This window comes from Musca vetustissima, unplaced genomic scaffold (assembly GCF_032173495.1).
Source record: "Musca vetustissima isolate MV318-11 ecotype Yass unplaced genomic scaffold, APGP_CSIRO_Mvet_v1 utg32735, whole genome shotgun sequence".
In the NCBI taxonomy this organism is placed as follows: domain Eukaryota; kingdom Metazoa; phylum Arthropoda; class Insecta; order Diptera; family Muscidae; genus Musca; species Musca vetustissima.
Window position 1 is genome coordinate 100,715 of NW_026888895.1, and position 16,275 is coordinate 116,989.

General features: G+C 34.4%; 1 protein-coding gene across 1 annotated transcript; it reads left to right on the forward strand.

Moving 5' to 3' along the window:
* The first annotated feature begins 1,318 nt into the window (after positions 1 to 1,318).
* Positions 1,319 to 15,999, forward strand: LOC133336673 (neprilysin-1-like). The gene is made up of 8 exons (XM_061544952.1): positions 1,319 to 1,520; positions 8,210 to 8,263; positions 8,331 to 8,458; positions 12,443 to 12,560; positions 12,622 to 13,625; positions 13,698 to 13,860; positions 13,931 to 14,010; positions 15,719 to 15,999. Exons 1-8 carry the CDS (start codon positions 1,430 to 1,432, stop codon positions 15,989 to 15,991), a joined length of 1,911 nt encoding a protein of 636 aa, XP_061400936.1. The 5' UTR covers positions 1,319 to 1,429; the 3' UTR covers positions 15,992 to 15,999.
* Positions 16,000 to 16,275: the final 276 nt, after the last annotated feature.

The window sequence follows — 16,275 nt, forward strand, 5'->3', positions numbered from 1 at the left end:
ATCGTTATGAGCGCTATATTACTTATACTTAAACACTTTATTTAAATACCTTTATGTTAAGATAGAAATAAACATATTTTCACATGATTCCGAAAATGGACTTTGTTCTTTAAAACAATAACATAACTATAATGAATCACAAACCCATTGGACTTCCCCCTAGTTTACTATGCGAAAATCGTGAACGCGAAAAATGTTTGAAAAGATAAAATTCTAATGATAATGTCAAAGACTATATAGCGCGTAACGAGAAAGCATACCACAATAACATTAACTAATATATATTCAAATGAAAAACGAAGTTCCCGCATCCAGTTATGAGTACGAACGCCACAAATATTGTCGTCTTTGTGTTTAAAAACAAAAAACTGAAAATAAAGTGAAAAGAAGTGAGAAATCCTACATTGAAAATTAATTAAAGTGCAAAGCAGTAAAGGAGCAGAAGCAGAAGACCTCCAACATTCCCAAGAAATCAGATTAATTAAAAAACTGGCCAGAGGCGAGAAACACACCAAGCAAAAAAGAAAACTAGAAGCTAAATTGACAATTATTGGCAAAAAATGCAGATATTCGAATGACCCATTGAAAATGTCATCAAGTGACATCAGTCGTTGCCATTGTCGTCATAGGACATTATATTCCTAGGAATTGTCGATAAAAGCAATCGAAATATTTTTGTGGCTACGTTTGTGTAACGTAACCAACCGCCAACAGAGAAATATATCAAACTTAGCTCAAGCGAGAACACCAACATCAAAAAAAAAAGGGAACAACGCCAAGTTACTAAAACTAACCAATCAAACAACCAACCAACCCACAACAACAACAACAAGTTCAATCCAATTGAATTCAAACCAAACCACCACCCCAACAGCAACAACAACAACAAAACTCGATTTTTGAACGAATGATGCCAGCGGAAAACAATAAACTCATAAACAATGGTTATCTCCGAACACCGTACGTCATGAAAAACAATGGCCATGGCAGCGGTCCTGTGAATCGTATTACCGCCATCGATGTGGACGATGATGAGGAGGCCGCGTCGCGCTTTCCCAACGACGACACCACAGCATCACATCATTCCATCACACAGAAGGATGACAACAATGCCTCCGCCATTTCCCCGTTACTGGCGGGTGCCGAAACTAATTCCGATTTGTGCGGAAGCGATGCCAAGCCGCAATGTGCCAATAATGTGGGTCACATCAAGCATCCGACTGTGGTGTTTCTGGGCGGCGATAGTGGCGGCAGTCGCACCGCGTTACAGTGCAATGTGCCCATGTCGTATGCCAGCGCCAATCACACCCATCCGCCGCCACAACACCACTCGCCGCAAAGCGATCTCTTGCTGAAAGAGTCATCGTTGAGGTGTCGACTTTTGGTTTTGGCTGTGGCCTTGACTGTTTTGGGTGCTGCCATCGGAGCAATGGCCATATATTTTGCTGGTAGTTATCGCTGTCAACAACCGACCACAAGCCATAACCTAGATAATAATCAAAACTTCAACAATATCACAGGTGAGTGTTTTAACACATGGACATCCACACGCACACACAAACAAAGTGACATTCACATCCATGAATGCTAATTTGATGTGTTATTTGCTTCAATTTTTGTTTCTGTGTGTGTGTCTATTATTATTGTTGTTTATTATTGCGAAAGTAGTTGCGAGCCATTTTTGAGGTTAATGAAAATCCGTTGAGGACAATGATTAACATTTTCACACGTCTATTTGTTTTGTTTGGTTATTTGGGGCCAGTAGAAATGAGCTATCAATATGCAAAAATTGTGTGATTTTCACAACAAATAGTGAAATGAGATTTCAATACCATTTTCACATAGGCATAGGAAATTTGCTACAATTTTTGGAGTGACTAAAAAATCAGATAATAAACACACATTCAAGCGTGTTTTTTTCGAAAACAAATATAGGCGTGGATTTTTTAAAGAATATTTTTTTCCATCACAAATATAGGCGAGGATTTTTTAAAGAATATTTTTTTCCGCACATATTCAGGCGTGGATTTTTTTAAAGAATACTTTTTTCATATTCAGGCGTGGAATTTTTTAAAGAATATTTTGTTCATATTCAGGGGTGGAATTTTTTAAAGAATATTTTTTCCACATTCAGGCGTGGCATTTTTTAAAGAATATTTTTTTTTATATACAGGAGTGGAATTTTTTAAAGAATATTTTTTTCATAATCAGGCGTGGAATTTTTTAAAGTATTTTTTTTTCATATTCAGGCGTGGAATTTTTTAAAGAATATTTTTTTCATATTCAGGCGTGGAATTTTTTAAAGAATATTTTTTTCATATTCAGGCGTGGAATTTTTTAAAAAATATTTGTTTTCATATTCAGGCGTGGAATTTTTCAAAGAATATTTTTTTATATTCAGGAGTGGAATTTTTTAAAGAATATTTTTTTCATATTCAGGCGTGGGATTTTTTAAAGAATATTTTTTTTCATTTTCAGGCGTGGAATTTTTTAAAGAATATTTTTCCAGGACTAACAGAAGTGGGGGATTTTTTAAAGAATTTTTTTTTCATATTTTTTAAAGAATATTTTTTTCATATTCAGTGTGCTAAAAAATATTCTTTAAAAAAAAATATTTTTCAGCACACATTAAAGCGTGGAATTTTTTAAAGAATATTTTTTTGATATTCAGTGTGCTAAACAAATATTCCTTTTTAAAGAATATTTTTTTCAGCACACATTCAGGCGTGGAATTTTTAAAATAATTATTTTTATACCCTTCATATGTTTGTATCAGGCAAAAGGAAACGAGATAGACACATAGTTCCTTTTGAGAAAATGCATAGAATCACTTTTAAGTCGGTTTATGCATGTCTGTACGTCCGTCTGTCTGTCCATGATAAATTGTAAACAAAGTACATGTCGCATTTTTGATTCGAATTGGGTGAAATTTGACATAGGTCACTTATTTGGCCCAATTCCGATTTAAGGTAAATGGTGTACCAAGGTCCCTAAATATCTTTTGATTTGCACGAAATTAGGCATAGCGTACTGAATTAAGTCTAGAATGATGTGTGCAAAGTTTCGTAAAAATCGGTTTAGATTTATATATAGCTCCCATATATAGTTTCGTCCGATTTAAGGTAAATGGTGCATCAAAGTCCCTATATATTTTCGATTTGCTCGAAATTTCGCACAGCGTAATGAATTAGGTCTAGAATGATGTGTGTTAAGTTTCCTGAAAATCGGTTGAGATTTAGATATAGCTCCCATATACATTTTTATCCGATTTAATGTAAATGGTGCACCAAAGTCCCTATATATCGTTCGACTTTCACGAAATTTAGCACCGAGTACTGAATTAAGTCCAGAAAGATGTGTGTTAAATTTCGTAAAAATCGGTTCAGATTTAGATATAGCTCCCATATATATTTTCGTCCGATTTAAGGTAAATGGTGTACCAAAAGTCTTTGATATGTTTCGATTTGCACGAAATTTGGCACAACGCAATGAATTAGGTTTAGAATGATGTGTGTTAAGTTTCCTGAAAATCGGTTCAGATTTAGATATAGATCCCATATATATTTTCGTCCGATATAAGGTAAATGGTGCACCAAAGTCCCTATATATCTTTCGATTTGCTCGAATGATGTGTATTAAATTTCCTGAAAATCGGCTCAGATTTAGACATAGCTCCTATATACATATTCTTCCGATTTTATGTAAATTGTGCACTAATCGGACCCCAAGTTTTACGGATTGCCACACAATTTTGTACAATTAATCAAATATCTACAAAAAATGCCAAATCACGACAAACTTCTTTAATTCATAACAATCGCCAATATTGTCCATATGTTAACCTCATGTGGCCAGTTAATTCTCAAAGAGCCAGAAAAACCTTATAAATGCTTGTCAAAACGTTCGAGGTCCAAAAACAGACCATCCATCATTTGGAAAAGTACTTGAAATTAATTTAAACATTCCTCCAAAAAGTAATATCTTTATCACTCATTCATCCATCCATTTGGGGGAAGACATGCCAATATCTATCTACCTATAAACATACACATATTTCTATATGTATGACACTATGTATGTTGTTCTGTCATGAAGTTAAGTGATAACAACATTCGATTAATTAACACAAAAGTACATCAATGTGACAATATGTATTTCCAGACCATTTGAAGTGTTTCAGAAATGTTTAAAGACCCCAAAAGAGGTTTGTACTATTATAAGGGAAAGCACAACGGAATTCACCCTTGCCTTTAATGGAAAAACATTTCCTCTAATGATTGCTATCTTTAAAAATAGACTTCTTTCTACCCACATTCCATATTTTCTTATGTCAAGCGGACAGTTTCTTCTTATTCTCTATTTTTTTTCTTTTGTGTTCATCTTATTTTTTCCCGCCATCTGTTTAAGATCCTTTAAGAATCCAACCATAAACGGGGCAATAACAAAAGCCATAACAATAATATGTTGGTTGGTCTTCAATGTTGGCAAGCTGAGCTGCTGAAGAAAAAAAACGAACGAACGAAACATAATTTCCTTTAATGTGTCACCATCTGAATGAAGCAACAGGCAAGCATTCAGCTATCCAGCCTGTTGGCCAACCTGCCAGTCAGTCAATAGCAAGAAAAAGAGACAAGTTTTTAACATTTCCATTTCCTTTTTGTCACTCGGCAATAAGAGAATGGACCAACCCAAACTTCACCTCCGCTTTAACAGAAAATACACAACCATATAAACGTTTATATGTGATCCCGATAATAGGTAGCATACATACCTTCTAACATCCCCCCATCCCACCCAATTCACTGTCATTCAACAGCAGCAACAACAACAACAACACGACTTTATGACACACACACACAAATCATTTAAGTCATTTACGAGACAATGTACGATTATGGATGTTCGTTCGTCTTTTAAGTGTAGTCTTTGGAATGGGCTGTCACTTGTCAGCTTACTGGTATCCTTCCTACACTCACTTAACAATTCACATATCCTTTTTATATTTCCGGAAATAAAAGAGAGAGATAAGTATTTTTCTGGACTGTGGTTTGGTGGGCAAGGAATTTTTAAAGAAATTTTTTTTCAAGCTAATATATTGTCTTGGATTTTTTTAAAACATATTTTGTCATCAGCATAAATATGCGTGGATTTGTATACCCTTCACCACACTGTAGTACAGGGTATTATGGCTTTTAGCATATGTTTGTAACAGGCAAGAGGAAATGAGATAGACACATGGTTCCTTTTGAGAATATGCATAGAATCACTTTCTGAGTCGATGTATGCATGTCCGTCCGTCTATCCGTCTGTAGATGTTGAATTGTAAACAAAGTACAGGTCGCATTTATGATCCGATTTGGATGAAATTTGGCACAGCTCACTTATTTGGCCCAAGGACCGAAGCTCCCATATATATTTTCGTCCGATTTAAGGTGAATGGGGCACCAAAGTCCCTACATATCTTTCAATTTGCAGGAAATTTGGCGAAATTTGAAAATCGGTTCAGATTTAGATATAGCTCCCATATATATTTTCGTCCGAATTAATGTAAATGATGCACCAAAGTCCCTATATATCTTTCGATTTGCTCGAAATTTGGCACAGCGTAATAAAATAGGTCTAGAATGATGTGTGTTATGTTTCCTGAAAATCGGTTCAGATTTGGTTATAGCTCCCGTCCAATTTAATGTAAATGATGCACCAAAGTCCCTATATATCTTTCGATTTGCTCGAAATTTGGCATGGCGTACTAAATTAAGTCTAGAATGATGTGTGTTAAATTTCGTGAAAATCGGTTCAGATTTAGATATAACTCCCATATACATTTTCATCCGATTTAATGTAAAATGGGGCACCAAAGACCTTACATATCTTTCGTTTTGCACGAAATTTAGCACAGGGTACTGAGGTCCAGAATTATGTGTGCTAAGTCTCTTGAAAATCGGTTCAGATTTCGGTTTAAATTTAGTAAAAATCGGTTCAGATTTAGATATAGTTCCCAAATATATTTTCTTCCGATTTTAGGTAAATGGGTTACCAAAGTCCCTGCATATCTTTCGATTTGCACAAAATTTGGCAAAGCGTACTGAATTAGGTCCAGAATGATGTGTGCTAAGTTTCTTGAAAATCGGTTTAGATTTAGATATAGCTCCCATATATCGTTTTGTCCGATTTTGTGTAAATGGTGCACCAAAGTCCCTATATATCTTTCGATATGCGCGAAATTTTGCATGGTGTACTCAATTGAGTTTAGAATGACGTGTGCCAAATTTCGAGAAAATTGGGTCAGTTTTATATATAGCTCCCATATATATTTTCGTCCAATTTAAGGTAAATGGGCCTCCAAAGTCCCTATATATCTTTTGATTTGCACCAATTTTGGCATGGGGTACTGAATTAGGTCCAGAATGATGTGTGCTAAGTTTCGTGAAAATCGGTTCAGATTTCGTTTTAGTTCCCATATATATTTTCTTCCGATTTAAGGTAAATGGGGTACCAAAGGCCCTGCATATCTTTCGATTTGCACGAAATTTAGCACAGGGTACTGAATTAAGGCTAGAATGATGTGTGTTAAATTTAGTAAAAATCGGTTCAGATTTAGATATAGCCCCCATATATATTTTCGTTCGATTTAAGGTAAGGGTTACCAAAGTCCCTGCATATCATTCGATTTGCACAAAATTTGGCAGAGCGTACTGAATTGGATACAGAATGATATGTGCTAAGTTTCGAGAAAATCGGTTCAGATTTAGATATAGCTCCCATATATCGTTTTGTCCGATTTAATGTAAATGGAGTAACAATGTCCCTATATATCTTTCGATTTGCACGAAATTTGGCACAGCGTAATGAATTAGATCTAGAATGATGTGTGTTAAATTTCCTGAAATCGGTTCAGATTTAGATATAGCTTCTATATCTGACCAAATGAAAAAATTAGTATCGGTTGCAGAATGGCATGTATTTGGATCCAATTTCATTTTACTGGTCCTTTAAAAATGCGACGTCTGTTAGGATTCATCTGTTGAATATACCCAAAGTGGTAAAGGGTATCATATAGTCGGCCCGTCCGACTTTACTTTTTTCCTTACTGGTTTAAATAATATTTTTTATTTCATCGAAGTTCGAAGTTTTGCAATGTAAGGAAAGCCAGGGGAAGAACCTACCTACCTACCCATTAATCTTCAAAATTACAATAACAAGTTCTATCAATTCTTAGAACCACCGATTATGTCTTCATTAGTGGTCTATTATAATTTTAATAATAATTATTGTTAATTTATGCAATCTCTAAGTTAGTTTTGAATTCCAAAATTATCTTAAGCGCAAAATCATCTATATAAATTTCACTAAAATATGCATATATTTAAATTAAATTCGAATTGCCAGATCGATGTTACTTAAATTGGGGATTTGCGTGTCCCAACTCTTCCATTGTCAATGTTATAAAAATTACTCAACATTATTTAGAAGCTGTAACATTAAATCCATTTTAACACCTCTCAAATTCACATAAATGTTACAATGACATTTTTTTTTTATTATTTTTTTATGAACATGTGACAAATTTTATTAAACAAAAAATATGTTTGCAAATAATTCCAGTTGACATGAACATTTTGTGCAGCGAATTGTATTTTCGTGTTTTCACTGTCACCCTGGCAAAAACAAAAATGTCTTCACAATCTCTGCACAAATACTCATCCGATTTAAGTAGAGGACTTTGTATTTATTTTTTTTACACTTCGTACATAAATTATGACAGGTTGTATATATAACTGTGTGTGTATGTGATATGTGTATGCAACATGCTCCCTTTCATGATGTGGTGACATAAAATAATCATCAAAATTATTTAACTGATGAAAGGTAACAAGGAAGTGGATGTTCGTATGTTCGCATAAAAAACAGCTCAGTGACTGATTAAAATAAATGTTCTTGAGATTTTTTTTATAAACCTCTTACAACCATTAATGGGGCGGAGGGAGTATTGAAATGCTGATTTATTATGGAAGATGAAGAGAAAATGTTGAAAATTGTTCATAGCCTAAGGAAGCGGAATTATATAAAAGTTTAAACGTAAAGTCTATCTCAGTGTCTATGAACCATTTGTGGTTCCGCAGTTTTTTTTTTCATTTACCTCAATATTTAAATCTCTTCAAAAATTTATAATTTTTTCAAAATTCCCCAACTTCTCTTTTTCTTACAGAATTCATATCAGATAAAGATGACATCTGTTTGACAGAAGAATGTGTGAGAACGGGTAAGTTGCAATGTCCACAAAATGTGTTCTCTACATGCTGACATATTTTTTTCTTATTATTTTTTAGCGGCCTACTTATTGTCAGCCATGGATACCAGTGCGAATCCATGTGAGAATTTTTTTCAATATGCCTGCGGAACATGGAATAAAATTCATATAATACCAGAAGATCGAAGTTCTATAAGCACTTTTGAGGTAAGTAATAGGCGTGGATTTTTGTAGAATATTTTTTTAAGCAAATAGGCATGGATTTTTGAAGAATTTTTTTTAAGCAAATAGGCGTGGATTTTTGAGGAATATTTTTTAAGCAAATAGGCGTGGATTTTTGAAGAATATTTTTAGGCATAACCTGCGTGGATTTTTGAAGAATATTTTTAGGCATAACCTGCGTGGATTTTTGAAGAATATTTTTTTAAGCAAATAGGCGTGGATTTTTAAAGAACATTTTTTCAAGCAAAAATAGGCGTGGATTTTTGAAGAACATTTTTTTAAACAAAAATAGGCGTGGATTATTGAAAAATATTTTTTTAAGCAAAAATAGGCGTGGATTTTTGAAAAATATTTTTTTAAGCAAAATAGACATGAATTTTTGAAAAATATTTTTTTAAGCAAAATAGACATGAATTTTTGAAAAATATTTTTTAAGCAAAAATAGGCGTGGATTTTTAAAGAATTTTTTTAAAGCAAAAATAGGCGTGGATTTTTGAAGAATATTTTTTCAATCACCATCAGAGCCCTAGGCGTGGATTTTTGAAGAATATTTTTAAGCAAAAAATAGGCGTGGATTTTTGAAGATATTTTTTAAGCAAAAAAAGGCGTGGATTTTTGAAGATATTTTTTTAAGCAAAAATAGGCGTGGATTTTGGAAGAATATTTTTTTAAGCAAAAATAGGCGTGGGTATTGAATTATGAATATTATTCATGTGGATTCATAGGCGTCTGTCCGTCTGTTGGTGTTTAATTGTAAACAAAGTACAGGGCACATTTATAATCCGATTTGGATGAAATTTGGTACAGCTCATTTGTTTGGCCCAAGAATGAACCCTATAAATTGGGGAAAATCGGTTCAGATTTAGATATAGATCTCAAAAATATTTTCGTCCGAATTTATGTAAATGGTGCACTAAAGTCCTTATATATATTTTAATTTGAACGAAATTTAGCACAGCGCACTTAATTGAGCCTACAATGATGTCTGCCAAGTTTCGTGAAAATGGGTTCAGATTTTGGATTTAGATTTAGCTCCCATATATATTTTCGTCCGATTTAAGGAAAATGGTGTACCAAAGCCTCCATATATCTTTCGATTTCAACGTAATATGGTACAGGGTACTGAATAAAGCCTACAATGATGTGTGTTAAGTTTCGTGAAAATTGGTTCAGATTTAGATATAGCTCCCATATATATGTTCGTCCGATTTTATGGAAATTGTGCACCAATGTCCTTATATATCGTTCGATTTGCACGAAATTTGGCACAGCGCACTTAATTGAGTCTAGCTTTCATTATACCCTTCACCACACTGTGGTACAGGGTATTATGTCTTTGTGCATATGTTTGTAACAGGCAAAAATAATCGAGATAGACCCATGGTTCCTTTTGAGAATATGTATAGAATCACTTTCTGAGTCGATTTATGCATGTCCGTCCGTCCGTCTGTCCGTCTGTTGATGTTAAATTGTAAACAAAGTACAGGTCGCATTTATGATCCGAATTGGATGAAATTTGGCACAGCTCATTTGTTTGGCCCAAGGACGAACCCTATTGAAATTGGGAAAAATCGGTTCAGATTTAGATATAGCTCCCATATATATTTTCGCCCGATTTAATGTAAACGGTCCCTATATATCTTTCGATTTGCACGAAAATTGGCACAGCGTAATGAATTAGGTCTAGAATGATGTGTGTAAAATTTCATAAAAATCGGTTCAGATTTAGATATAGCTCCCATATATATCTTCGTCGGATTTAAGGTAAATTGTGTAATAAAATCCCTATATATCTTTCGACTTGCACGAAATTTGGCACAGCGTAATGAATAACGTCTAGAATGATGTATGCCAAGTTTCGTGAAAATCGGTTCAGATTTAGATATAGCTCCCATATATATCTTCGTCGGATTTAAGGTAAATTGTGTAATAAAATCCCTATATATCTTTCGACTTGCACGAAATTTGGCACAGCGTAATGAATAACGTCTAGAATGATGTATGCCAAGTTTCGTGAAAATCGGTTCAGATTTAGATATAGCTCCCATATATATCTTCGTCCGATTTAAGGTAAATTGTGTAATAAAATCCCTATATATCTTTCGATTTGCACGAAATTTGGCACAGCGTAATGAATAAGGTCTAGAATGATGTATGCCAAGTTTCGTGAAAATCGGTTCAGATGTAGATATAGCTCCCATATATATCTTCGTCCGATTTAAGGTAAATTGTGTGCCAAAGCTCCTATATATCTTTCGATTTGCACGAAATTTGGCACAGCGTAATGAATAAGGTCTAGAATGATGTATGCCAAGTTTCGTGAAAATCGTTTCAGATTTAGATATAGCTCCCATATATATCTTCGTCCGATTTAAGGTAAATTGTGTACCAAAGTCCCTATATATCTTTCGATTGGCACGAAATTTGGCACAGCGTAATGAATAAGGTCTAGAATGATGTATGGCAAGTTTCATGAAAATCGGTTTCGATTTAGAGATAGCTCCCATATATTTCTTCGTCCGATTTAAGGTGTACAAATTGTGTACAAAAGTCCCTATATATCTTTCGATTTGCACGAAATTTGGCATAGCGTACTAAATTAAGTTTAGAATGATGTGTGCAAAGTTTCGTGGCGATCGGTACAAATTTAGATTTAGCTCCCATATATATTTTCATCCGATTTAAGGTAATTTGTGTAACAAAGACCCTATATATCTTTCGATTTGCACGAAATTGGCCATAGCGTACTGGCATTTGGGTCTATAATAATTTGTGCTAAGTTTCATGAAAATCGGTTCAGATTTAGATATAACTCCCATATATATACAAATTGTGTACAAAAGTCCCTATATATCTTTCGATTTGCACGAATTTTGGTATAGGGTACGTTGGTCAGCTAAGTACTTCGCTTTGTTACAAGAGACATTTGGGTTTGAAAGGTTTTTTTGTATAGAAGCAATAGCTTCTGGGGAGAATATCCCAACAAAAAACTAAGGGAACTGATGAGGAACAGTGGCGTGATCCGAAACTATAGTCTTCCCTGCCTTTCCCCTCGGCAATCAATGCCATACATTCCCCACTAATAAATAGTTGTTTTTTTATAAAAACAAAATACAAATGGTATCCCAAATAAACCGCCAACACTACTGAAGTAATGAATTAAGTCTAAAATGATGTTGCTAAGCTGCGTGAAAAGATCCATAGCAAGGCCGAATGGCACAACGTACTGAAGTAATATAAATTAGTCTCTGGCAATTTTCCCTGAAATCGGTTCAGATATAGATATATAACAAAAACGCGTCGCCTGTTGGGATACATATGTAGAATATACCCAAAGTGGTGAAGGGTATCATATAGTCCGCCCAGCCCGACTTTACTACTTTCCTTACTGGTATATATTTTCACCCGATTTAATGTAAATGGTGCACCAAAGCCCCTATAAATTTTCCGATTGGCAAAACGTATTGAATTAAGTCTAGAATGATGCGTGTTAAGTTTTGGAAAAATCTAAAGGTGATTTGTCTGTTCTATCTACGGGATATTGTATATATTAGCGCCTCTTGTATGTATCCATAGTGGTTAAGGGTATCATATACTCGAACCCGTCCGACTTTTGGCCTGGATTTATATACAAAATAATTTTTTCAGGTAATCATAGGCTTGGATATATTTTAAAAATATTTTTCAAATAACCATAGGCATCGATTTATTTAAAAACAATTTTTGAAATAACCATAGGCATAGATTTATTTAAAAAATATATTTTTCAAATGACCATAGACGTGGATTTATTTAAAAACCATAGGCATAGATTTATTGAAAAACTATTTTTGAAATAACCGTAGACGTAGAGTTATTTTAAAATATGTTTCAAATAACCAAAGGCGTGGATTTATTTATTTGAAGTATACAAAATATTTAAAAATATTTATTAAGTAAAATTTTGAAATCTATTAACATTATTTTCAGGTTCTGGCAGATCAACAACAGGTCATACTCAAAGGAGTTCTCGAAGAACCCATCAATGCTCTGGATAATCAAGCAACGATAAAAGCAAAAATGTTCTACAATAGCTGTATCGATATACGTGAGTACAAATAGATCCCATAAATTTTTGCCGTTAATAAATAATATCCTCCCCCATTTAGCCCAAATACGCAAAGTGGGTACAGAACGTTTAAAAAATGTTCTCAAATCACTGGGCGGCTGGCCGGTTATAGAACCCAATTGGTCACCCCCCAACATTAGTATAGAAGAATTGATTGGTACATTGCGCGGTGCCTATGGTGAACCTGTCCTAATTGAATTGTATGTTGGGGCAGATGATAAAAATTCCTCCATACACATATTACAAATAGATCAATTCCCCCTGGCATTACCCTCCCGAGATTATTATCTGAAGGCAAGTAGTGAAAATGATTTGAAAGCGTATCATAAATATATGACCCAAACGGCCATATTAATGGGTGCCAATGCCACAACCGCCAAGGAGGAACTAAATGATGTCTTACAACTCGAGGTCCAGCTAGTTAATGCCACTCTACCGGAGGCGGATCGTCATGATACCAGTGCCATATATCGTAAAATCACCCTACCCGAATTACAAGCTGAAGTGCCACAAATAAATTGGACTTTGTTTCTGCAAACCGCTTTGGGTAATAATGTGCAGTTGAGGCCGGATGAACAGCTAGTTAGCTATGCCATGCCATATCTAATTGAAATGGGTAAAATTCTCGTGAAGACCGATACCCGAACTTTACACAATTATGTTATGTGGCGTTTGGTTATGTCCATAATGAATCACATGATCGATGATTATCAAAAGGAAAGAGTGGAGTTTCGAAAAATCCTATTGGGTATACAAACGGAAAGGGTACGATGGTCTCAGTGTGTCGATTGGACCAATAAGAAATTGGGTATGGCCGTGGGAGCGCTGTTTATTCGCGACAATTTCAATCAAAATAGTAAAGATACAGCCTTGGAAATGATTCACACCATCCGAGAGGCGTTCAATGAGCTGTTGGCCGAAAATCATTGGATGGATGATGAAACGCGGGCAGTGGCCAAAGAGAAGGCGGATACAATGAATGAACGAATTGGTTATCCGGAGATACTAACCGATGCCAAGGAATTGGAAAAGGAATTTGTAAATGTAAGTATCGAAATTAACTGTCCCGATTATTTGAGATGCTAAACTGTTTCCATATTTCCTTCCAATCTCCAGCTGACCATAGCGCCCGACAACTTTATGGATAATGTTTTAAGTATCTTGAAATGGGAATCCGAAAAGAATATGCAACTCCTACGACAGCCTGTTGACAAGGAAAAATGGACCACCGAACCAGCCGTGGTGAATGCATTCTACAATCCCAATAAAAATGATATTGGTAAGGGTATTTTGGAATAAATTCCCACTGAATATTTTTTAGAAACCATGGTATATTTTTTTCTTTGCAGTTTTCCCTGCTGGTATTTTACAACCTCTATTTTACAGTCAGCACTTCCCCAAATCACTAAATTATGGTGGTATTGGTGTGGTCATAGGACATGAAATAACGCATGGGTTCGATGATAAGGGTAAGGATGAGAGCAACTAGGATTATTTTAAAAATATATATTTAACCATAAGTAACCATAGGCGTGGATTTATTAAAAAAATATTTTTTAAGTAACCATAGGGGTGGATTTATAAAAAAAAAATATTTTTCAAGTAACCATAGACGTGGATTTATAAAAAAAATATTTTTTCAAGTAACCATAGACGTGGATTTATAAAAAATTTTTTTTTTTTCAAGTAACCATAGGATTTATTAGAAATATTTTTTCAAGTAACCATAGACGTGGATTTATAAAAAAATATTTTTTTTTCAAGTAACCATAGGCGTGGATTTATTAGAAATATTTTTTTAAGTAACCATAGGATTTATTAGAAACATTTTTTCAAGTAACCATAGGCGTGGATTTATTAGAAATATTTTTTCAAGTAACCATAGGCGTGGATTTATTAGAAATATTTTTTCAAGTAACCATAGGCGTGGATTTATTAGAAATATTTTTTCAAGTAACCATAGGCGTGGATTTATTAGAAATATTTTTTCAAGTAACCATAGGCGTGGATTTATTAGAAATATTTTTTCAAGTAACCATAGGCGTGGATTTATTAGAAATATTTTTTCAAGTAACCATAGGCGTGGATTTATTAGAAATATTTTTTCAAGTAACCATAGGCGTGGATTTATTAGAAATATTTTTTCAAGTAACCATAGGCGTGGATTTATTAGAAATAATTTTTTCCAGATGCCATAAGGCGTGGATTTATTAGAAATAATTTTTTCCAGATGCCATAAGGCGTGGATTTATTAGAAATAATTTTTTCCAGATGCCATAAGGCGTGGATTTATTAGAAATAATTTTCAAGGGCCAACTGAGGCGTGGATTTATTAAAGAATATTTTTCAAGGGCCAATGAGGCGTGGATTTATTAAAAATATTTTTCAAGGGCCAACTGAGGCGTGGATTTATTAAAGAATATTTTTCAAGGGCCAACTGAGGCGTGGATTTATTAAAGAATATTTTTCAAGGGCCAACTGAGGCGTGGATTTATTAAAGAATATTTTTCAAGGGCCAACTGAGGCGTGGATTTATTAAAGAATATTTTTCAAGGGCCAACTGAGGCGTGGATTTATTAAAGAATATTTTTCAAGGGCCAACTGAGGCGTGGATTTATTAAAGAATATTTTTCAAGGGCCAACTGAGGCGTGGATTTATTAAAGAATATTTTTCAAGGGCCAACTGAGGCGTGGATTTATTAAAGAATATTTTTCAAGGGCCAACTAGGCGTGGATTTATTAAAGAAGGCGTGGATTTATTAAAGAATATTTTTCAAGGGCCAACTGAGGCGTGGATTTATTAAAGAATATTTTTCAAGGGCCAACTGAGGCGTGGATTTATTAAAGAATATTTTTCAAGGGCCAACTGAGGCGTGGATTTATTAAAGAATATTTTTCAAGGGCCAACTGAGGCGTGGATTTATTAAAGAATATTTTTCAAGGGCCAACTGAGGCGTGGATTTATTAAAGAATATTTTTCAAGGGCCAACTGAGGCGTGGATTTATTAAAGAATATTTTTCAAGGGCCAACTGAGGCGTGGATTTATTAAAGAATATTTTTCAAGGGCCAACTGAGGCGTGGATTTATTAAATAAAATAAGTATAGAACGTTTATAAAGTCGATTTCCCCCCTCTAGGCCTATAAAAAATGGGTACAACGTCATGGTCCGGAACAACGATTGCCCGGCCTTAATCTAACACATGACCAATTGTTCTTCTTAAATTATGCTCAAATATGGTGTGGATCGATGCGTCCCGAAGATGCGCTAACCAAAATACGTTCCTCTGTACATTCGCCGGGTTCAATACGAGTATTGGGTCCGCTATCAAATTCCAAAGACTTTGCTGAAGCGTATCAATGTGAGCTGGGTTCACCAATGAATCCCGTGGAAAAGTGTAGTGTATGGTGAATGAAAGGCGTGAGAGATGACTAACCAAGAAAGGCTTTACATTACAATTTCAAAAATGCATTCATATGTACTCGTACTAAGAAGACTTCATCATCACAGAGAAAGAACAACAGACACACCACACACACATTTATATATTTATATAAATATATGTTTATGTATTGTGTATTAAAAAAATGAAATTAAATTAAAAACAAAATATTTTACGATGATCTTATAGTGAAAATCAAATCTAGCATCTACATACATATATACATATTTTTTCTGGAATATAACGAAGACCT

Excerpts from the sequence above, each read along its gene's own strand:
- LOC133336673 (XM_061544952.1), top strand. The coding sequence starts at position 1,430 with ATGGCCATATATTTTGCTGGTAGTTATCGCTGTCAACAACCGACCACA. Across the intron at positions 8,459-12,442 it reads GTTCTATAAGCACTTTTGAG|GTTCTGGCAGATCAACAACA; the intron begins GTAAGTAATAGG and ends CATTATTTTCAG. Across the intron at positions 13,626-13,697 it reads TGGAAAAGGAATTTGTAAAT|CTGACCATAGCGCCCGACAA; the intron begins GTAAGTATCGAA and ends TCCAATCTCCAG.